The sequence below is a fragment of the Heterocephalus glaber genome, unplaced genomic scaffold (assembly GCF_053883595.1).
Source record: "Heterocephalus glaber isolate CG9 unplaced genomic scaffold, H.glaber_assembly_v1.0 deba00000331, whole genome shotgun sequence".
In the NCBI taxonomy this organism is placed as follows: Eukaryota; Metazoa; Chordata; class Mammalia; order Rodentia; family Bathyergidae; genus Heterocephalus; species Heterocephalus glaber.
Window position 1 is genome coordinate 18,880,462 of NW_028258142.1, and position 25,495 is coordinate 18,905,956.

The following is a 25,495-nucleotide window of genomic DNA, read 5'->3' on the forward strand; positions in this document are numbered from 1 at the left end:
GTACTTCTTACACATTCTTTGCTAGTTTCTTTCTCATTCTATATTGTTTTCCTAGGAAATTTCACTGCTATGTGAACAACTCAATGCTATCACACGCCATTTCATTTCCTGAGTCACCCTACATTTCCTGTCTAAAATTGAACTTGCTCCCTTCATCCCATCCTAGTACTTCCCTTTCCTGGTTATTTTTGTTAATGGCTCTTTCATTTTCTCAGTTACGCAAGCAACTGAAGCAACTGCAGAACCTATGTTTACTTTTTACTTCTCTGTGCATTCTTACATTTGGCCCACTGCCAATCTCTACACTATTTCTATATGAGATGAGAATTAGATCAGTTATTGCATTATGTTAATTCTTTTTAAAACTGCCCATGCCTAATACTAGATAAGTATGTATGTATATACATACATCTTAAAACTAGATCCAATTTAACCCAACCAGCATTTTAAAGAAATTATCATGTGACCTATTTAATATTTTAAAATGTTAAACCTTATCCTAAAAAGATAAGTAAAAGTTTAGTCTACACAGCAAGCTCACAATGCACCTATTTGAGAAGCTCAAAGTGTTACCTTTGTTTTTTATATCTTTATTTACAATAGCCATTTTTTTTATATCAGTAAGTATAGACCTAACGGTATTTCAAATTTTTAAAAAGTGAGGGCCGGAGATTTAGCTCAGTGGTGCTGCCACCTGCCTCATAGGCACAAGGTTCCAAGTTCGATCCCCCGGAACCAAAAAGAAAGTGAAAGAATTACTGTAAAACCTGAATAATCCCTTTAAGTTGTTTGTTTTCCATTTTATACTTTGATCCATTAGACCTTGTAAAATAAACATACTTATCCTCTATTCTGATTACCTATGATTTATAAAACACAATCTAGAATTACAGGGTTTATTATTCCTAGTCCAGTGGTTCTCAAAGCATTCTTGGGAGACCTGTTGAGAAAATCCCCAAGGTCAAAACTATTTTCATAGGCCAGGCATGGTGGTGCATGCCTATAATCCCAACACGTGGGAGGCTGAAGCAGGAGGATTGCTGAGAGCTCCAGGTCAGCCTGGGCTACATAGTGAGTTCAAGGCTAGCCTGAATTACATAACAAGACCCTGTCTCAAAAAACAAAACAAAATGAAACAAAACAACAAAAACCTATTTTATGACAATACTAAGATCTCATTTGATTTTTGTCATTTTCATTTTCTTTCAAGTGTTCAGTAGGATTTCTAGATAGTACATATCCTTGCAATAGCACACATGCATAAAGACACAAAATTCCACCCAGATACTAAAAGATTTGCAGAAGTATAAAATAATGACACTCTTCTCACTGTTTTATAACAATTATTTCACAACAACAATGTTATTTTAACATTGTTTAAATGAATTAATGTATATTAAAATATCTCAGGTTAAATTCTAATTCAGTAAAATATAAGCATATATGATCCACATAAGTACAAACTGCTTGGGCCTCAGTTTCTGAGAGGGTAAACAAGTCCTGAAATAGGATTGCCAAATAAAATGTAGGATATCCAGTTAAATTTTGAATTTCAGAAACAATTTTTAATTATGAGTATGTCCCAAATATTGTACTAACAATTTTCTATTCATTATCTGAAATTCAAATTTAAATTGCACTTGCTCCACCACCCCTCTTCCCCTCATAAATGTGGCAACTCTACTTGGGATACAATGCTTGTCCTGGTCACTACAGATGAGACTGCTAATTCTCTCCCAAGTACCTCACTTTCTAGATAATTTTCCTCATTTGCTAAAATAGTCCACAATTTTAAAATCTGCATGCTATTAAGTCTAACTTTTTAAAGTCTAGGAAGAAAAAGATCCACTAGATATTACACAGCCCAATACATGGACTCTTCAGAAAGTGGGGAACAGGAAAATTTCAGTCAGTAATTACCGAAGATGGGAAACAGAAGCACTGGCTTTTGGAGGAGCATAGGTTAATAATGGAACAGAGTGGGACATTTGTGCAGACAATTTTACTAGGACTCTATTACTGCTAAGTATAAAGAAAAGGAGAGGGGTCAGGGATTCAGCTCATTGGTTCCACTGTCTGCCTTGTAAGTGCAAGGACCCAAGTTCAATCTCTGCTATCAAAAAAAAAAAAAAAAAGAAAAACAGAGTAAGTTGCAAAGTAAGCCACAGTTAAAAGTCTTAAATGAAAGCTGAGAGAAAATGCCTCTTAACAAGTATCCCCCATTCATTTTATGTGTGCATCTACCATATTTTGAAATGGCTACCAGCTCTAAATATAAAGAGGTGCAATTATTTCCTTCATCAACTCAATGACAAAACACTGCTGGACTTATGTAAAGAGGATGACCCTCAAACTTGGGCCAAGTACTCCCTACAGAACAGTGCCAGGTCCCTTCCCCTGTAACTACAAGAGCCAATAAAAAAACACGAGCCTCAGAGGGAATCCTGAGCACCTGAAATGGGAATATCCCAAACTGAAATGTTCTCTGAGTATAAAATACATACATGTTGAGCACCTCTTTTTTTATTTTTGGTTTTTTGAAACAGGGTCGCTCTGTGTAGTTCAAGCTGGACTTGAACTCACTAGGTAGCCCAGGTTGGCCTCAAATTTGCAGTGATCTTCCTGTCTCAGCTTCCCCAGTGTTGAGATTACAGGCATGTGCCACCATACCCAGCTAGGTTGAATATCCCTTAACCAGTTGATTTTGGAGCTTTTTACATTTTGGAATATCTGTACAGATTTACCAATTGAACATCCTTAATTCAAAACTCCAAAATCCAAACCTTCTGGAGCATCATGTCAGCACAGAAAAAATTTCAGATTTTAAAGCATTTCAGATCTTGGATTTTTCAACATCTAGGGAAGTTTCAAATACTTAGTACCAAAAAAAGTATATAAACTATCTCATTAAGTTTTTTCGGTACCGGGTATCGAACTCAGGACCTTGCGCTTGTGAGGCAAGTGGCAGCACCACTGAGCTAAATCCTCAGCCCTCATTAAGTTTTTAGAAGTGATAATTTTGATAGATTAAATGAAACAGTATTAAAATTAATTTCATTATTTATTTTTACTTCCTTTAACATGAATAGCAGAAAGTTTAAAGTTACATACGGGATTCACATTATATTTCCATTGGAGAAATGCTTTTTCCATATTAAGAATAAGCAGGATTCTGGCATTCTCTACCCAAATGACACTAACCCTGTTTCCAGTTTGTGTGGGCCTGTCCCTGGGTCCACTTCCCCCCTGCATGTGCATTCACAGGCCCAAGGGTGCACACAGCTTGGGTGTGTGGACTAGTTTTCACACCCCTGCAAGGTAGGGAATGGAACTTTATTGTTTCAGTTCTATCTTTATATTCACTCACAGATATTTCCTCACAGTTGTTCAATACAGGTAACAAAGGAGAATCAGAGTATCACATAATTTAAGATTAGCAAAAAGTATTTTAACGATCATAACAACTATATTGGTCAGTTCAGTAATAGGGATGGCTCTACTTGATGGCTTAAAAGATAAAAGGAAAAGAAAAAACCTATGGGTTTATTGTTTCTTAAAACATTTTTAATGTATGTATAACATTATATATATTTCCTAGTATATACATATACACAGTGTCAAGGATAAAGTTACTTAAAGTAGATGCTGTGGTATCAGTGTATGTTTCTTGCAAAACTCATATGCTGAAACTTAGTTCCCAATGTGACAGTATTAAGAGGTGGGCCAGGGCCGGGGATTTAACTCAGTGGTTCCAGCGCCTGCCTTGTGAGCACAAGGTCCTGAATTTGATCCCCGGTACCAAAAAAAAAAAAAGAGGTGGGCCACTCTATGCATAGAATTAGACCCCTTATAAAAGAAGTTGAAGGGAGCTGCCTTGTCCTCTCATCATGTAAGGACATAAGGAAAGAATGCCTTCTTTGAAGTATAGCCTTCACCAAACACCTGATCTGCTGGCACCTTGATCTTTTCTCCACTTATTAAATGTAGTATTGTGAATTTCTATTGCTTATAAATTATCTACACTAAGGTATTTTATTAGGATAGTTCAAGTGGCCTAAGTCAGTGGATATGTTTATTTCTCATGGGTTATCAAAAAGCTGGAATGCAAGGGGCCTTCGAAGTCATTGTCTATTTCCCAAGCGCACAGATAAAGAAACAAAACTGAGAGAAATTGTGACTACTGCATATAATCTTGACTCTGCTGTCTTCTAACATCATTCTACTTCTTATCTTTCCTCTTCCTCTTTTATTACAATTTATAGGAATTTAATATAGATCCTATCACTAATAAACCTAACCCATAGGTCAAAAGACTGGCCTGAGTAGTATATGGGAAGCATTACCTTTTCACTCTCATTTTCTTCTGCTAAAAGTGGCATTATGGTCAGCAACTGAGACAGTGAAAATTTTGAGCACTTTGTATATTTTTATCCAAACCAATGCTAGCATGACCCAATGCTTCTAAACTACCTAGCAATCTGAAAAGACTGAGTTCACTTTGCAGAGCAAGCAGCCTGCTTTAAGAAAGAAGTATATAACTCAGATCCATTTGTTCTACAATAGAGCTCAGAAGAAATCAAGCTAACACTGATGCAGAATCTAATAAAAAACAGTTTTAATTATTAAAATTAAGTTACATGACACACCATTAATACTGTTACATTTTACAAATGGCAAGGGGCATTGTGGGAGTTTGAACTCAGGTGTGACTTAGTCCAAAGTCCTGAAGCACACTTCTATTTTTCAATATTGGCACAGTGTATACTCCCTGGATATACTCAATAACCTACAGAAACAGAAACTATAACTGTATCTGGATTATAAGGAAGCCTTGAAGTCTTTAAACCTTAGGTTTCCTAAGATCCATTTAACAAAGTGCATGATTATTTGTCAGGTTGGAGCCTAAAAAATAACAGAGGTCAAAAGTAGAGACGGGGAAAAAATCTTAGAACAGAACTATCATCTATGCAGAATTAATGACATTTCTATAATTTGCATTATAAAACACAGCACTATATCTAGTCCAGAAATGTGCTAAAGTATCTAGGGGTGTGGTCTATTATTTTTCTTACAGGTTCCTTCCTTTCTCCAAACTTCACCTCCTTTCTCTAAGTTCACTAATTAACTGCAGAACAGGAATAGCACTTTAAAACTGCTACTGAGGGAATAGGGTAATTATTAGTTTGTTCCTGTATTTGTCTAACTTCCCTTTTAATCTACACAACAATATACCATGTAAATGTGTCATTATCTATACTTGGCTTTAAATGATTTTTTTTCTCTCAGTTACTAAATTTTGAGGCATAATCTTCCAATGACTCCCTTAGGCAAATTATTTAACTCTACAAAAGGGAAGAGTGCTTAGTTTCTTAATCAGAAAAGTTAAAATGTATCAATTCATGCATTCAACTTCTTTACCTCTATTATTTAGATATAAAGGTTTTAAAAACAAGTATCTTTCAGTTCTGTAAGTTTATGTCACTCTAGCCTCCCCAAAAACTACTTGGAAGAAAAGTAGATTTTCCTCAGAAAATGAAATAGGGTCATTTTTAGTCAAGGGCAGAAAAGAAAAAAGTGTTATACAACTTCCAAAGTTGACAGAAATAAACAAATACAAAGGCTGGCAATCCTCATATACTTTCCTCTTCTAGGCTTGTCTGTCACGATCAAAAAGCATGCTGAATTTTTCCCCCTTTAGCGTTTATTCACTATATTCACACTTGCAAAGTTGCTTTTGAACTGATTTACACAAAACTTACATATATCTCACAGTAAATAGCATGATGGCTATTAGAAGATACAATTTTAATTAGCTTTAGATATATCTAAATGTTTAGCAATTTTCTTCCCAAGAACTAAAGATATACATAATACACTTGGAAAATTTGACTGTAAAATAATAGTATGATGGATTTTTTTGTTTCTTTTGTTTTAGGGCTGGGAATGCACCAAGGAACCCGCACATGTTAAGCACAAGTTTTACAAATGAGCCACACCCTCAACCCCAGTAGTTCTGTTTTTAAACATATTCCAAATATGCTCAAAATCAGTGTCACTAATGATATCCAAGAAGAGGAGACTGTATTTGCTTTACTCAATTAGCCTACTACAGAAAAATCAATATTATTTTCTTGAATTCACAACAAGTGTGATGAAAACATTCCCTAAACGAAAAGATTTCCAACTCATCATAACAAGCCCTATTTAACCTGTGTTTTCCCTGTGGTGGAAGATCCTAGTACACTTTGGGAATTATTAGGCCTCTGCATTAAGTAATGAAGGAGTTGCTGAGTTTTAAAGTCTAACTGTGGGCTTATTCTGCTCTGCATTAATTGTGAAAAGTAACATCCCTAGTGGCCTAGAGTGGATCTCCCTTAGATGTCAGTCCTTGATAAAACTCACTATTGCTTGCTTCTAAGAGAAAAATTGCTTTTATTTGATTACCAAAACAATACATGCTCTTTTTAACAATTCAAAATATTGAAGCATATCGAGAAAAAGCTAACAGTTTCTCCTACTTCCTTCTAAATCCCAGCCTCCTGAGATAACCAGTGACAATAATTTCCCTTTTCCTGTTTTTTTAAAAAATGGGATTATACTACACACACTTTTTCTACCATTTGTTTTTTCATCTAATGCAAACAATTTTTCTGAGGCAGTCCATAAAAATCTAACTCAAGTCTTTTGACAGATGCATAATGCACAGAGCATAAATGTACCACAACTCATTCCAATCCTCCATTCACTGACCTTAGAAGTGCTTCCAACTTAACAGTGATAGTAGTAGTAGTGTTTTGGTTAGGGTAGGGGAGAATTTGTTGTTACAATTCTGCAAAAAAAAAAAAATTCTGGATCTGTATCCACTTATATATTAATGATTTTATTTTGCAGTACTTATGAATACTTAGTGCTTTAACCATAACTGAAATACAAAAGTTCTGAAAAATTAGATTTTGCACTAATTCATGTGTTAGCAAAAGCTGACCTGAAGTGATGTGAATATTCATTTGCTTCTTTCTAGAAATATGAATGCTTATGAGGTATTGTCCCAAACCCTGCAGGAAGTGTTATATGGTATACAGCATATATACCCTGCATTATTTTTATATCATCTTAAAATCTCTGAAATTGAAAACAAATAGCCTCAAGAGTTTTGGTTAAGGAACTGTGAACACAGATTTGTAAAAGTATAACTGACAGGCGCAAGCATATGTACAAATTAATTTTAATATGACTGCAAAAATACAAAAAAAGTTGTATAAATTCATATTTCCAATAAGTTATGTAAAAGAAGGTCCTTTCCCCACGCTACTTTCATTAGCATTTAGTGTTAGCATCCTTTCAATGGTTGCTAATCCAATAGGTCAAAAATAAGACATCAAGTCACTTTGATTTATATTTTTTCAGTGAAGTTGAGCTTCTTTTTGTGACATAGTGGTAATTCTAAATCATCTTTGATACACACATTTATATCTTTTGCCCATTTTTCTACCAGGCCGTTCATCTTCCACTCATCAATTTGTAGGTGCTTCCTGAATACCATCTGCCTGTATTATCATATGCTACAAATATTCCCTCCCAGCTTACTGCTTAGTTGTTCCTTCTCTGTTAATTAGTGTGTGACTTTTGCCATATACCCATTTTTAATTTTTTCTTGCTCAAATTTGGCAATTTTTTTTTCTTTTATGGGGGTCTATGTTTTGTTACCTTACTTCAGAAGGTTCTCTCATTCTACCCCAAAATGGTACAAACCATTTGTATTCTCTTATATTTCCTTCTAATTCTTATATTCCTTATAATTCACATTTTGATCTTAATTCCACCTGACTTTTTTTCATACTAATATTAGATAGATGTATAACTATTTTCTTTCTGGTAGCTATAATTTATGTTAGCTACTCCTTTAGTGTGATACTTTATTAACCTATGAACTCAGTGCTATGGACATGTTTTAGTGTTTTTGTCCCCACGAGGCATGACATAGGGAAACCAGCATGTACTATAGTAGTTCTGGAAGCAAAATAATATGCAAAAGATATTATGGGCTAGCTTTCCTGGATACAGAAGGCAAGAAAAAGTAGCTTTCACTCCATGTTCCTGAATCTGTCTGTGGTTGTGCTGCCACAAGAAACATTAAACTCACTGGACTTTCCTTGGCATTACTGGAAACACTTACTCTTCAGAAGGCCTGGCTCAACTCCTTTTGGCTCTCACATTGCTCTCCACACCCCAAATTCTATTGCCCTCCAACTGAACTCTCTGGTCTTTTCAGTTTCTTGGCGGAATGCTTTTCCTGTTATCCCTTTATGAATTCTGAAGTGAATCCATATGAATTTATGCATATCCCCCTGTTCTAAGGCACAAGAAGTCTACCAGTCTCATTTCCAGGGTGTGCCATCATCTTCTGGGAGGCTCTGCAGTGGACAAAGGCTACTGTGACATGGAACCAGAGTCTCAACACTTGTCAAAATAAACAGAAAAGGTCCTATCTGAATCCTTATCACCATGAACTACTCTTAGTACAAGTAAAATAAGCTTGCCACCTTCTCATATGACAAAAAACAAAACAAAGCACCATGCTTATTTTACTTGAATAAAAATTAAAATTTATAGCCACAAAAGGATTTGATTAAAATTTAAGCAAGAGATGTTAAAAACCAAAAGTACATGAAAACTGAAATTCATAAATGCTAGGTTATAGTTCAGGGTAGAGTGCATGTTTTGCATGTGTTAGGTTTTGGGTTCAATCACAGCACTGAAAAAACTCACCAACATAATGTTGCCAAAGTAAGAATTAAAGATACGGAGAACATTCTTCAGTGCTGGTAGTAATTAAAATGGACATATATAGCAGTATGGCAAATTAAAGCATTATCTATAGAAATAAATTTTTAAAATTTTAATTACTCTTTTAAAATAATTCAAGGAAGAAGCACTAACTGTGAGATCTTGGGCCAGGTTAACCCTATGGATACAACAATAAACAAGACAGCTCCTGCCCATAGGACAGGAGTGTGCATAGAAGGGAGTGTGCAGGGGCCAGCTCCAGAGAAAACCATTCCAAATCATGAGACAGTTATCGTGTGGAATAACAATCACTAGATCTAAAGAATCCCTGTACTAAAACTAAATTCCTGCAAACAATGTGGTACAAGCAGTATAAATCTGTCATTTTCTAATTCTTTTATAAATTGGCAGTATAAGAATCAAAATACAAAAGAGAGGTATGTAAGTATGCTATCAGGTTACAATTAAACATAGCCCTCTTATGAGACTGCTTCTCGGTGGGGGGGGAGGGAGGAGAAGAGAAGGTGACATAAAAAAATTAGGATGTGTTATATACATATACCAACTCCCCATGATGAATGTAATCATTATGTACTACAAAATGTACTACTAAAAATTTTTTGAAATGAATGGGATTAGGTGCCCTTATAAAGAGCTTAAAGGAGTGAGTGCAGCCCTTTTCTCTTTCTACCTTCCACCATGTGAGGACATGCCAAGAAGGACCTTATCAGATGCTGGCACCTTGATCTTGGACTTCCCAGCTTCTAGAAGGGTAAGAAATAAATTTCTATCTTAAAAATGTGATAGTTTCTTAATTTTTCCATGACATTTTTCTTATTAATAAATCTGCCTATCATTAGGCGATTTAATTGTCAATACTATTCAAGAGATGTTTAATATTAACCACACTTATAGTGATAACAAAGTAAAAAGATTTCTCTAAAAGGCAGAAATGGACTGCTGTTTTCACTTCTCAAAGCAAAGAAGCAAAAATCTACACAGTATACTTGGATAGAGTCCCAGTCAAGTCATTCAAGGATATATAAAAAGGAAGAGTGCTTCTACATCAAGGATATTCCATTACCTAAGGAATGAGAAAGTGAGCATGAACAAAAGCCAGAGAGAATAATTATGTCATGAAAACATGCTTAGACAGGAGTAGCTTAAGGTACAGACTGCAAACAGACCAAGTATATCCATAGTAAAACAGAAAGAAAAAAATGTCTAATACACAAAAGTTTACTACACACAAAAAAGGCTGGGGCTGGAATCATTCATTCACTAAATTTTACTGAGTTCTTACTACGACAAAGGTGTCTGAAGCCTACAATCATGAACTAGACATGGTTTTCACCTTCAGGAATTTGAAATAACTTAGGGAAAAACCTACCCTATAAAGGAGAAAGTTAAAACTTTATAAGATGAAGAATAACGAGTGCTTATAGAGAAGGACACTTACTTTTAATTGAAGGAATATGAACAAGAAGAATAGGGAGATACTGACTCAAAGAGAGAGCATTTAAGGAGAATAGTGTGGTGCGACTGTTTCTAAAAAGTTAACATGCACCACTAAAAATATAATTCCCTGGGCCCTGTTCCCAGAGGTTCTGATTTAGGAGGCCTGGGATTAAAGAAAGAAAACAAACAAACGGGTATCTGTGTGTCTAGTAAATATTCCAGGTGATTCTGATACAGGCATTTCATGGATCATATTTTGAGAAATACTGTTTTGGAGGGCAAAAACTACAGTGTATTTGGGAAATACTAAGCAGGACAAAATATTAGAACCCCAGTGGTTATTAAGATTCTTAGTCTAATGACATAGCACCTCAAAATGAAGACACTGGTATTTACCTATGAAAAAAATTCAAATTAAGCGAAACAAACCATCCTAAGATGCTTAGATTTGCAAAGCACATAAATAATATCTCCCCTTCTCATACTGCATATCCCCTACATCTACAGGCACCTCCCACCACCTATACATATCTATGTATCTTATATATATTAAGGTATGCATTTTGATAGAAAGCTTAAAAAGAGGAAAGAACAACTATTCAGAAAGTTGGACTTTCCCTTAAGTTCATAAAACATCACCAGGGAGAAATGGGCGTGCCCTGCTTTTACAGAGGCCATCATCAATATTCTGCCAGATCTAGTGTCATCATCCTAACACACCCATGAAAAATAACACCAGGCATGTGGTTCCTCCTATTAAAAGCTCCATTACTATGAAACATGATGAATGACATCAAGATTATAAGGAAAAACAAACTCTCATGAGTTCTCAATTTTCAAAGTATGTGTTGTTCAAATGAGCTTGAGAGTTAAACATGTTTGACTTGAGGTAGTGGAAAGAAAGAGAAAAAGGAGCATGACTGGTCTAGCAGTGGTCTCATAATAGTTATCAAAGAATTATTTCAAAAACATTGGTAATGATGTCAATCAAACTAAGTCCCAAGTTAAGATGATAATTCCTCAACAATCAAAAATAATTATGTTAGCCCTCTCACACCATGATTACTCCTGTCTCCTAAAAGTTGTACAGAGTAAAAAGTTGATTATCACTCAGAATAACTTATATCTACAAATTCGGTGGTTTACATTAAACTCTTGGAGTTAGGTTAAATCTTAGAGACTAATTCAAAGAATAATAGAATTGAGTAGGATACTATAATTAAATTGGAATCAAGCGAAAGCTTTTAAAGATATCACTCCCTCCCATACTTTTTATTAAAGTGGGGAAAAAGTTAAAGAATATCTTAAGTAATCCCCAAAAGTCAACAGGGCAAAGTATAATTTAATACAGTCTAGCTGATAAATTTTTTGTTTCCCTTTGTGCTTCTCTTCAAAATGTGCTGTATTAAGAGAAAAAGAAAATACAGCACTATTGCTAGAAATGAGGTAGGCAGCATAATCTAAGAAGACCAAAGGCTACAACAATCTCAGAGCCCTCAGTATCATCTAAAGGCTTTCCTTTGAGCAAATTCTCCAAGAAGGAAAATAGGAATCCTGTGAAATGGATTCCCAAGAGGATCAAAATTCCATCTGAAAAGCAAAGCTGTATAAACTCCAGTGCTGGGAACTGTTAAATGAAAAGAGAACATTCCATACATTCTATGAAATTCCTTTAACATTTGGCAAGCCTCACCAAACCCCAGTAGTGAAAATTCTTTCTCAAAATTATCTCTTTTTCTGAGTAATACTTGGGCTAAGTGTTTTTTTTAATTTTTCTTTTACATTGACTATACCCTTTCTTGAGGAATGAGCAACTTATAATGTTTGTAACTTTTCATACAAGACAGTATTTTCAAAGAAGCTAAAATAGTTCTAAGTACTGCAGTCTAATTCTGACAAATGAGTTGCAAAATATTTTAGCAAATCACTTCTTACTCTACTATGCTAATGAATCATCACTATTTCCAATTGAAGACGTTTTCACAAATTTCTCTAAAAAATCTCAAAAACCTGAAAATGTAAACTTTTGGTAAGGATAAGTAATTAACATTAATAACTTTCTACCTCTGGAATGCTCAGATCCCCAAAACAAGAGAATAAGAAATAAGGTAATTTGTTTTCAACTCCATAGGGATTAAAAACGTAGAAATTTGAGACTTCCACAAAAAATGATACTTGATAAATGCCAGGTATAATTAGTGTCTTGTTGATCATTTCTCCATAACTTTCCTTTTTTCTTTTTTTAATGGTAACAAAGTTTTATCAGAGGCAGGAAAAGAAACAGACATGGCAGAGTGAGTTTGGGTCAAGTAAAAGTAGGAAAAGAAGTACAGTGAACCCTCAAGTTACAACCAGACTGACATATGAATAACTTGGGTTAATTAGGTTAACAGAAGATTCATTTGCCTCTTGTTATCTACAGCATGTACCCAGGTAAACATCCAGATTTCAGCTGTATTAACTTACAAGCAACTTAAGTTGGTTGCAAACCAGCCCTCAGGAACCAATCAAGTGTGTATAAGTCAAGGGTCCACTGTACACCCTACAGTGTGAGGGTGGGCTATCATGAAGAAGCAAGAAAGCCTTTCCATAACTTTCATTTTATAATACCCACAACCTTGCACAGCAACTCAACTTCATTCAGTCTCTCCCATTGTTCTCTCATTAGAGAAATTCCACCATGCCACCTTGTCTTTTCAGCTAAAACAAATTTTACATCTAATCAAAACTGAAACCAATTCTTTTCTTCTAGTCTTTAATTTATTCCCTCCTTGATCCAGAGATAGTCTTTACCTTATTTTGTATAACACTGTACTCATTTATACCACAGCAATCATTATCACAAATTCCTAAATTCACTGAAATTGATCTTTAGGTGCCAGCTAGTGCAGTGTGATTGGTCAACAATCATATTAAATCACAGCTGTCACCTTAAAATAGTCCCTTGAGTGCTACACACATGTTCCATGCCTCAAGGCATTTTAGATGTTTGTGAGTACAAACATCCTTGTTGGTGGGACAGCCAATAATTCAATACACACCCGCATGCACACACACATATCCAAACCATACCTAGGCCAAATATGCTAAGTACAGAGAGTGGTGAAGGCATACAAGATAAGGAAGCTCTGTGCCTACTATCAAGAAATTTATAAACGGCAATTTCAGAACTTTTCAGGTGTTTATTATAAAGGGTATAAGTGACAAGTGAAAGCTAACAATCTAGAAGATGAATAGGTCACATGGAATTGAGAAATAACCAAAGCTTCAAGAAACAAAAGTGCTTGCAAACATGTTTTGAAGAGCAGGTAGAATTCTTAGGTTGGGTTTGGCAGATCAAGGTTACAAGGGGTGGTACATTCTTCTTCTTTTTTTTAATTTTTTTTTGGTACCAGGGATCGAACTCAGGTCCTCAGCTTGCGAGGCAGGCGCCAGAACAACTGAGCTAAATCCCCGGCCCTTAAGAGAATGTGAGTACTTTTAAAGAATGGTGAACAGACCCAGTTTGTTTTCTTTAGAAAGCCCAGTATCATGCCAGGTGTGGTGGCGCACACCTGTAATCTCAGCACTTGGGAGGCAGAGGCAGGAGGATCACAGTGAGTTTGAGACTAGCCTGGGCTACATGGTGAGTTCAGGGTCAGCCTGAACTACAAAGCTACAAAGCAAGACTCTTGTCTCAAAAACCAAATACAAAAAACAAAAAAACAAAAATCCCAGTATCCTACTGTCCATTTAAACCTAATGTCTCCTTTTCTAATTCAACTCCTTTCCAATCCTTTGTTATAAATCTGTTTCCATGTTATGTTTTGTGAATCATCTTATTGTGCAGTTTTATCATACTTTCAATCAAAGGGAAATATAATGATAAATTATGAGTCTCACTGCACTCTACAAGTTGCTATAAATACCTACTGCAAAGAGGTAAAGTATGCTTAACATATAACTGAATGACTAACAACAATTCCCACTGCCATTCACTCATGTATTCATTTATTTACAGCGTATATATTTAATGGTCTACCTAGCATGACCTCTGAGGAAGACTTGATTCCTGCCTTGGAGGAACTCAAAGCCAAGCAGAACAAATAGGATAAACAAAGAATATGGTTAAGTAACAAAGGTGACAGACTAAGGTCAACTCTTTCCTTAAGGTATCTACCATGTAAGTCACTAAGGCAAAAATTGTAACATCAAATGTTTAAAAGTTAAGGCAATACTGCTATTCTCATGCATTATAACATCTTTACAAAAAAAGGTTTTCTAAACTATTGCATATAATTTTGTGAAACTGTGAGGAACAGTAACAAACGACAATAAAATTGTCTTCAAAGGAGAATGTTTAAAAAAATAGGACATTACAACACAATAATTCATACAGGATTTTTCAAGTCATTTAAAATACCAATTTCCACTGATATTAAAGTTAGTACTCTTCCTATTAAAGCAATTCCATTCCTGCAACCAGCTAGCCCCTCTAGATGTGCCAGCTTTGTTTCTCTGTATCAGTTTACCTACAAACAAAAAGACCTGGAAGGCAAATTCATGTCCCTTATTCATGGATGGAAGTGATAATAGCGATTATCAAGAAAAGGCAGGGCCAGGTATTTAGCTCAGTGGTTTTGCTGCCTGCTGGGGAAGCGCAAGGACCTGAGTTTGATCCCAGGTACAAAAAAAAAAAAAAAAAGATGACACACTAATATTTTCAAACTTGCAAAATATTTGTAAGTTTTCTAATTTCACATATACAAAAAGCAATTTGAGTGTATCTCAATAATAAATATGTCATGAGTCTCTAAAAATGATAGGTAGAAATGATTAGTAAATTAAAATGATCTTTAAAAAGACATTAAACTTCAACTTAAGTGGTCAACTTTCCAAATACTATGGACAAAGGAACCAGAAACATGCACACACAAATTATTAGTATCAAACTTTCTTTTCACTTTGTTTTCCATATGCTTCTTCTAAACATTGCAGGGTATCATGATAAAAAAACTTAATCTATCAACCTTCATGAAAGATAGTACAACACACCACCCCCAAAATATGCCTCTTTGGGGCTGGGGATGTCACTGGTGCCACATCTGCTTGACAAATGCAAGATCCTGAGTTCGATCCCCCATGCCAGAAAGAATAAAAAAAAAAAAAAATGCCTCTTTGGCATAGGGATTGTTTTAAGCTAAGAACACAACAGTAGGTACAAGAACAGTGCTTGACTTCCCCTCCCATGTGAAAGGCGCCCTCCCTCTACCAGCAAGAGAGAAACATCCCTATTGCCAAAGATGAGGAATGAAGCCTAAAGGAATTCTGTACAAAAAACAAAGGTAACTTTGTTACTAGTTACTTTTCCATAACTGACTACATTTGTTCACCCCAGCACATCAGCCCTTAGGTTTTTGTGTGTTGTTTTTTTTTTTTGGTACCGGGGATCGAACTCAGGACCTTGTGCTTACGAAGCAGGCGCCGGAACCACTGAGCTAAATCCCCTGCCCACTTAGGTTTTGCCACCTCTTTTGGTCTCATTTTCCAAAGGAGGCTATCATATACATGTAAAAATATGTATGCTTTTCTCAAGTTAATTTGTCCTGTCAATTTAATACTCTGGGTCACATGGATACAATTTCAGGATACAGGAAAAATTTTGTGTCCTATACACTCCCAACTCTAGATCTTTTCCATGAAATGTTAATAAAGGATCAATTATTTAAAAATTGATAAAACTTTAAAAAGCTAAATTTATTCATATGGTAAAATATTTGACACTAATGAAATTTGGCTTATCAAACAAATGATAAAAACATAAATTTAAGAGCTAAATATATGAATACAGTAAAATACTTGAGCTCCAATATAATTGTGTAAATAAGTTCATACTATTTTCTATGGTATTAAAAACAAAATAAAGGAAGTAAAATTATAATCCTTGAATTTAAGCCTGCAAAAAATTATCTCTTTCACTGACTTTATAAGAAAACTTCATATTTTATTAATGATAACTGCAAATAATGACAATCTTGCATAAGGACTAGATGGGTCCCTGAAATGAAGATACAGTTGTCATAAGTGAAATGCTACCTATTAATAAAACAGAAAAAAATGTAAATAACACACTATAGTTACTAGTGACTGTGAGAGCAAACAATGAGGAAAGATATCAGTAAAACACCAAACATTACTGATATTTGCCTCTCCATATTTGAAAACTAATTTGAAGAATTACAATGCCATTTTAGAAAAAAAAAAAAGTAGTCATTCCAAGAACAATGTTTTCCCTCTTGAAACTGCTGATCTCTGTGTGTACATCAGCACGCCACTTTTCCAGATTTGGAATGCTGGTGCAAATACCAGTTTAAATGTACTGTAAAATTTGCAGTTAGAAGAAAAACGAAGGGGATATGTGCTTACTCCTCCCACATGTTATAACTGTATTATACTTGGGTAAAAACATAAAATAAATTGCCCTTTGATACTTCTCTAACATGTTCCCTATGAAACATACACTAAAAAAAAAAAAAGAAACATACACTAGTGATTGGTTGGCATAAATTCCTTATGCAAATAAAGATAAGTAATTAAACATATAACATGTCTCAAAATCATACTATTTGGACACTAAAAAGTATATTAACGATTTCTCAAATACAAATGACTTTTTTAAACATATAATTTAAATTCCTGGCATAAAACATGTATTATGAATATGTGTATATGAGGCTTATTATATGCTTATTACTTTGAATGCATCAATAAAATCTTTCTTGGACAATGGGGATGAAAGACAAGCATCTTGTAGTAACGTGCAGTAAAAAAAATAATTAGTTTAAAGCCTGTTTTTTTTTCTGAAGGATAACACAGCAACAGCTTCACCAGCTCCTCAGACTTCACATACAAAATTGCCTATGTCTACATCCCCATGCTTAAAGCAAAATAAAGAATAAACTTTTACTGCAATGCAAAACTTTAAAACCTTCCACTTTATATCAAAGTCATAGCTTTATATCATATACTATACTATAAAATACACGTTGATAATATGCCACTTGGAGTGCTCTGGGTTTTTTTGGTACTAGGGATCGAACTCAGGACTTGTGCTTGTGAGGCAGGCGCTGGAACCACTGAGCTAAATCCCCAGCCCTCTGGAGTGCTCTATTTTACTTTTTAAGGAGAAATATGAAAAAAAGGTGACTGTGAGAGCATACATGTAACCATTTATATCAAGTAATAAAATGGGCAAAATTAATTTACATGATCAGAAACCATGACAAGGATCATCTTTGGAGAAATAAGTGGGGCATAGGAGGGCTTCTGGTGTGCTGGTAATACTGTTTTTGAATGTAGGTACTGATCAAATAACGTGATGTGTGCACTTGATGGAAATCTACTAAATAGTACATGCCTATTTGTCCCTTTTCTATGTTTGCCTTCTACAAGAAGATTTTCAAAACGTTACACAAGAAAGAGTTAGACCTCCCCAGATCCTCTTCCCAGTTCCAGTAAGAGAGAGTTTAGCCTCTGGCTCAAAGACATCAGGCATAGCAAGAAAACACTGTTCTGAAAAGAAGAAAATTAAACAAAATTTTAAAATCTGCACATGAAGCCTTAAGATTCCAGCTCTCTTCCCCACTCAGTTGCCTTAATCCTGGCATGCAATGCTCAGGCCCAAGACAAAGGATTCCTCTCAGGTAAAAGCGTCACACTCTACAAAACAGATCTGCAAACTATATTTCCTATGTCACAGGCAAAAAGAACAAGCATGCCGGGGAGAAGTAGCCAATACAAAGGTGTTAAAAAGAATGTTAAGAGTTGTGACAGAAAGCTTACAAATACTAGATGAATAGAAAAGTGTGTAAGTGAAAAAAAAGAGGCTACTATTGAGCCCCTGTGAGAAAATAAATGTAATCACTGCATTTCAGGTCCTTGGCTATGAATAACTGCTCTATGCTCATAATAAATAGAAACAGTGAATTCTAATTTGACACAAAACTGCTAACTGTATATTGCGAGGATAAGGAAAAGTGAAGTTTGTACATGTGGCATGGGGCACAGAGATTATAGCTAAATCTTTATATTTTATAGAGATAAGTCAACAGATAATGCCCAGTAATAAAAGTCAAAACAGGTAGCATAATATTTAGGGAAATGAAGGAAAGCAGCCAGAAGAGCCAAAGAACTTAAAGCAGCAACCTGGGAAGAAAGACTTGAATGGAAGGATGTATTGAAGCTGTTTATTAAGGTTTTTGGGGTTTTTTTTTGGTACCAGGTATCAAACTTGGGACCTTGTGCTTGAGAGGCAGGTAGAGGCACCACTGGGCTAAATAAATCCCCAGCCCTGTTTTATTAAGATTTTAAAAAAACTGACATGATGCTACTTTAATAGGGAAAAGTTTAAACCTTTTAAAATATAAAATAAAACAAAACCCAAAAATGTACACAACTGTTGACAAGGAAAAACACAAATATTGAATTGCTATAGGGAAATAACAGCAAGATAATCATTCTCCAAAGAAATGCAATAGTTCAGGTGAGAGCTGAGTTCCGTTACCATTGCAGTGGGGAAAGGGTGTGCACAGCAGAGGGTAGGGAGTAACGGAGAAAAGAAGATGTGTTCAAAAGATACAGGTAGAGAGTCAATAGATTATGGGGATCAATTAGGTCTTGAACAAAATAACAGGTAAGGCAGGATTTGAATCCTCCTGAAATCAAGTTCATGTCAAAAATATCTTTCTACAAAATATCCTTGGATATTTATTTATTCCACCCGTACTGGCTCTTTGGGAGCATCATATCTCTTCTATATGTAGTAATAAGTACTTAAATCTTTTTTAGGCTTTAATTTTTTATTATGGTGCTAACTTCAGCAGCACATATACTAATTTTTTATTATGAAATACTCAAGTAGAAAAATACATAAAACAATGATCATCTGAGTATCCATTTTCCTTTCATAAATGTTAACATTTTTGCCATATTTGTCTCTAATTTCTTTTTCTTTTAAAACAAATATACATAAGAGATCTTCTTCAAATCATGGTCTAAGTGCACCGCCTAACTCAGCCTCTAGAAGATAACCACTAACCTGAATTTGGCATTTAACATGCCTGTAAACCTCATCCCTAAAAAGGGAGCATTAATGAATTCTAATTCCCCTTTCTACCCTAAGACAACAGGATCCTACAGTTTGATGGAAAGTTCTTCATCTGTAACAGAAATGCAGAAGTCTGCATTTCTATGAAATATACAAAAAGACTTCAAAATAACTTCAAACCACAAAACAGACTGATTAATGATGTACCATACCTATCCTTTAACAACAACAACAAAAAAACCCCACAAAAAACAACTAAAACTAAAACAAAAAAAAACTAACTTTGTTATAGAAGTGCCAGTACAAATATTCACATCAATATTTAGGGCATATAAAAACCTAAATCTAAGAATTCTGGTTTAGTGTAGTTTCATAGTACCCATCAGTGGCAGGGAACATTAAGGAACTGCTTGAGCATCATACCCTTACTGGACTCTCTCCTGCCTATGTAATTAGTTCATTGCAGCACCAAATTGTCCTGGTTGTTGCTGTATTTTTCTCTGCCAGGCAATCAATATAAAAATATCCTTTTAAAAATGTGCAATGCCAGTTTTGCTTAAGACTGTCTTTGATAATTCAGGAAAGTTATTTTTATTACATCTCAACCCTTGAGTGCATATCTTTTTAATTTTCTGGGTAAGAAAATTGGAAATTCCTGTAAAACACTTCTGATGCATACTAACATACAATAGTTATCTCAAGGCAAATACTTGTACAATGATTTGAGTTATGAGCCACACTAGTCATTATCTTTATGGAATGCTATTTTTACTTGAAAGAACAATTGACAAACTACCATTACTCACACTTGAATATCTGGTAGCTATTTTCTCAGAAATGAATGGAGATGGTTGCTTCAGGAAAAACAACTCACAGTATTTATTGTTAAGGATATCCCACAAGCTTTCAAATGAAAATTAAAATTTTGGAAAACTTGTTTCTACTATAAACCTAACAACTTTCTATCAAGTTTTCAGGTAAGATAAATGGTGTTCTTAACACATGTAACTTCAATTTGCATAATGAAATGCGTTAACTTTTAAACTCTTGTATTACACAATGATCCAGTATTTTCCCAAGAGTCAATACTTAATGCAATAAAATGGTACGTGTATAATGATTCATTCAAAGTGCAAGAAAGCCCAGTAGATCCTAAAGAATTCAAATAATTTGCTGATAGATGCCCTAACATTTAAGAAATGATCACTTGTTAAATTTTGGTTTAGTTAAAAAAAAAAAATTTGGTTTAATATCAAAGAAGAATATAATCATTTGAAAAGACAATTAAGATACTTTATTTTCCAATTATATACACAAATGTTATAATAAGCTATTTTGGAAGTATTCTTTCCAGAAATTAAAAACCATATACACGGGCCAGGGATTTAGCTCAGTGGTTTCAACGCCTGCTACGTAAGCGCAAGGACATGAGTTCGATCCCTGGTACCAAAAAAAAATCATATACACATATCACAATGGTTATTTACTATTGGCTACTATTTAATCATTTAAAAACAAAAAAATTATCATTTGCTTAAAATAGTTACACTTATATAGTTATGGTCTCATATAATTTCAACAAATATATAAGTACAGGGGCTTAATTTACCATTACTCCAAAAAGAAAATGAATATTGTAAATCTTAAATCTCTTCTGGAAATAGGGAAGTTAAGGCCCATCTCCCTAGTTATAAAGAAGTTTATTTATTTAACAACATGTGTAACTCTTGAAATTTATATACCAATTCCCAGATCATACAGTGTTAATGGATTTAAGCCTTGGTTCTTAAATTTCTAAGGTAGTGCCTTTTTATGGAAAAAAACTGACCTGTAAATTTCCAGAGAAATAATTTAATATAAACAAACTCCTGAAATTTGGAAGAAATACTCTAAATGGTATTAGCTTTTTTCCATTACTAGTTTAAGGAATAGAAGTATTTTAAACAGAATTGTTCTTACATAAATCTTTCCAGTTAAGGGCTGGGGATTTAGCTCAGTGGTTCCACTGCCACCTGTCTTGCAAGCACAAGGTCCCAAGTTCAATCCCTGGTACCAAAAAAAATCTTTCCAGTTAAGAAATATCAAAAATCATTAATTTCAAGGAAGGAAATCTGAGAAAAAGTGTAAAATGGGAATTGATAAATAATGAACTCACTTATAAATAAAGTCCTATTAACATGCCCTCTGAGACAGTAAGTTTATACACTATAGCTCTTTTGGTCAGCATATTTAACAGATAACAATCAGAAGCTGGTCTTTCTACCCCTTTCAAATGATCCACACATTTCTGCAGACTTACCTTTGCAGTTCATTGAGCCCCCTGGCAGCCGGGAGGCTGGGGTTTTGCCTTAGGAAGTTTTGTTTTAAATTGAGATGGGTGAGGTCTTGGCTATAGAAGAGGTTGGCAGGCAGATGTTCCAGGCTACAACAGGAGAGGTCCACTGAGCTAATGCGTTGGGAAGCAACCTAGAGGGGAATAAAATTACAGCTTGATTTTAATACCATCCACTTATCACTATTTTCTTTGCAGAGATAAAAGATAATTCCATTTGAGAACACAGACATACTATGCCAGTACGACTATTAGTCCAAATATAAACTATGAGATTATTCACTTAGCACAGAACTGAGCAGAGTGCTATAAATGCAGAAAAAGAGTGTCCCTGCTGGAAGGTGCTTAGAATGACCTAGTCTAGGTGGTGGGTTCCCAGGAGCACAAATTATCCCAACAGATTTAGTGATAGCACTAATTTCCTCCAATGCAGGGGGTTTACTGTTGAAAATTTCCACAGTTAAGAGAATTCAAAGCAAACTAATACAAGAGTTTAGAGTAAATAGTTGGGAGACAGATGCTAAGATCTAAACTGAACCTATGAAAACCCTAGTATATACTGATTTAAAACAGCACAAATAAAGTAGTATCAATAGCCTTGTGTATATTTTAATAATAAATCACATTATATCACATAATTAAGATTCTATTAGATGCCTGGTATAAACTTCTCAGGTTGTCACTCCACAAAGTTTCAATGGCATGCTTATAAATTCATTGTGGCTTACTTCATTACAGCTAAGTGTTTATCCAGATATTTAATGCCTTCCTGGTTAAATGATTCCTACCACAGCCAGGATCCTAAGGCTACAGTATAACTTGCATGTTGGACACAGAAAATGTACCAGGGAATCTGTATTTCCTAAATTTCTTCTCCTATATTCTAGGTAATACAGGGCTGGTTTATAATAAAGCATAAGGCTCTAGCCCACTTCCACACATCATGGCTCTTTCTCTCCTCCCAGAGACCAAAACAACAGTTCTAAGTCTTACAAAGACTCTCTCTTTCTTTATTTTTGCAAATGTTTCTGACGCTAAAAAGGATTCAGAAGTAAATTTGCATAAAATATATTCTGCTGATATTTGAGGTTAACAAGAAATTACCGTGCACACATGAAAGCCAAAGGATATTGATGTGAGCAGGGTGTGGTGGAGTACACCTGTAATCCCAGTTCTCAGGAGAGGCTGAGGCAGGATTGCTGTGAGTTCAAGGCCAACCTAGGCTACAAACTGAATTCAAGGCCAGCCTGGATTACATAGCAAGACCCTGTCTCAAACAAAACAAAACACAAAGGATATGGGTGGTGTGAAAGGCATGGGTAAGGCTCATTCATCTTAACTGATCTTAGAGAAGTCTGAGTCTGCATTTTGGCAATTTCAACTTTCCTTGCATTTTCATCCTTATATAAGAAAAAATTCCAAACAGGGCCAAATCACTCATATAAATTAGAAGATGTGAAAAAAGCCAGAATTTTAATGGGCCTAAAAGGTAGTTGCAAAATACCCCTAGCCACAGAAAATTACTGCTCATGGGAAGGAATCTGAAAAGGAAATGAGGGTGAAAAATTCACTAATCAGTGAAATCATTCATGAAAAAACATGCTGACCATCTAATTGTGAGCCAGACCTTGTATGTCCTGAGGCACAGTAGAAAATAAGACAAACACACTCCCTACCCTGAATGAACACACAGCAACAGGGGGAGGACAAGTAAGAAACTACATGATAACTATTATAATAACAGAACATACACAGGCACCAAACATGATCTGAGGATCAAGGACAGCTTCCCAGAGGATGTAACGTTCAAGTCCAACCTTGAAGGTCAAGTAGAAATCTGTATTTTTTGAATGCCACACATCTTTCTCCACTTTTCTCTGTCACAGTTCACATGTGAAGAAGGAAAGAGAGAGAGAGAGAGAGAGAGGGAGAGAACGAATGAGAGAGAGAACCAATCCACACACATTATCCTGGGTGGAGCTGCAAAGTATGACCCTCCAGGGAAGACATGAGCTCTAGCCTTGAGCAATTCTAGTGCTCTATCTGCTAAAGTCAGGCTGATCCAAGAGGTGCTGGTACAGAACTCAACCTGATTAATCAGAGGCCTCAGGGATTTGTATTGTATATTCTAAAGCCAGGACACAGACATAACCTGCCAGTAAAATGAACAAACTAGATCTGTATGTAATAATCTGAACTGATTAAAAAACAAGCAAACTTAAGCCTGCCACATACAATATAATACAATTTCTAAGAAACATTTTAACACAAACACACAGCTCCATATAGTATGTATGAACAGTAATGTGGAATAAAGCTATAAAACCAAAGACTGATCATACACGAAATGAGTGACTGCTCTAGATAGGCAGAAAAGAAAATTGAAATAGGAAATGGAAGAGAAAAGATTTTGAGTTGATTGCTAATGTTTACTTTAAGAAGGACAATGAAAGATAGGAAGCAACTATATCAATATATTAACAACTGAGGAAGCTAGTACATGAAAATCATTATTATCCTGTGTACTCTTTTGTGTGTATCTGAACATGTGAGTATATTTAGTTTGAAAAACAAAATATGTGATCTAAGTAAAAATTTCAATAAAAATGGGAGAAAAGTGAGAGCAATTTTCTGGCTTTACTTCCAGTATCTTATTGGGTGGTACCCTGAGGATAATTCTTCCTCTTGTAACCAAAACATTCCCTTATCCCTTTGTAGTGAGCAAATGATGGCCTCCCCAAATTACACATCCACATTCTTACAGCTGAAATTTGTGATATTTATCTTACATAGCAAAAGAATGAATATAACCTCATATATCAAAAGATGTGATTAAGTTAAAGATCTTGGAAGATGTGCTTATCCTGTATCATCCATTTGGGCCCTAAATACAAATCCTATGTGTCATTATATAAGAGAGGGGCAGAGGAATTCTAAGGCAGGACAGGAAAAGTTGATGTGACCACAGAAGCAGTGACTACAGTAATGTGCCTAGAAGTCTAAGAACATTTGGAGCCACCAGAAGCTACAAAAAAAGAGTAGATTTTCCCCTAGAACATCTGGAGGAAGCAAGGCCCTTCTGATACCCTCATTTTGGACCTCTGGCCCCCAGAATGGTGAGACAATAATTTCTGTTCGTTTAAGCCACAAGGATTATGTTAATTTGTTACATCATGGTAAAAGGGCATGGCAGAACAAAGCTGCTTACTTCATGGCAACCAGGAAGCAGAGCTGAGGAATGGTGCTGGAGAGGAATGGGTGAGGTGCACACCTCAAGGCCACACCTCATGACCCACTCAGACACACCCAGGACTGTGCACCACCAATCCCCATAGCAGATCCCAAACCCATTTCCACTCTAATTACTACATCTCACCCCTTGAAAACTTCATATCTAAACATAAATGCTTGGGTGTGGTGGTGGTGCAGGCCCATAATCCCAGCACTTGGGAGGCTGAGGCAGGAGGATCACTCCAAGCTCAAGGCCAGCCTGGGTTACATAGTAAGTTCAAAGTCAGCCTGAATTATGCAGTGAGACACCGTCTCAAAACAATCATCAATCAATCAATCTCCTTAAATCAGTTAATCATTAAATAAAGGCAAGTTCATAATTCCATGTTAACACAAGTATCCTGCAATATAGCCAGAAACACAACAATCCCTTCCCCCAAATCTCAACAGTTCCAGCATCTTTCTCAAGGTCAAATCAAAGTCTCTTCTGAGACTCAAGGTAAACTCTTAACTATAAACCTGTTTTTAAAAAATACAACAACATAACACCAAGGTGCAACAGCACAGGGTAAACATTCAGGGTAAACAGCATAGAAAAGAAT

General features: G+C 35.3%; 1 protein-coding gene across 2 annotated transcripts in view; it reads right to left on the bottom strand.

Moving 5' to 3' along the window:
• Positions 1–25,495, bottom strand: part of Phlpp1 (PH domain and leucine rich repeat protein phosphatase 1) — a 232,899-nt gene that overhangs the window by 74,080 nt on the left and 133,324 nt on the right. For both annotated transcript variants that reach the window (XM_004858445.4, XM_021239231.2), the window contains exon 4: positions 21,630–21,796. In XM_004858445.4, the coding sequence (XP_004858502.1) occupies positions 21,630–21,796 (167 nt within the window). The remainder of the gene's footprint in view (positions 1–21,629; positions 21,797–25,495) is intronic.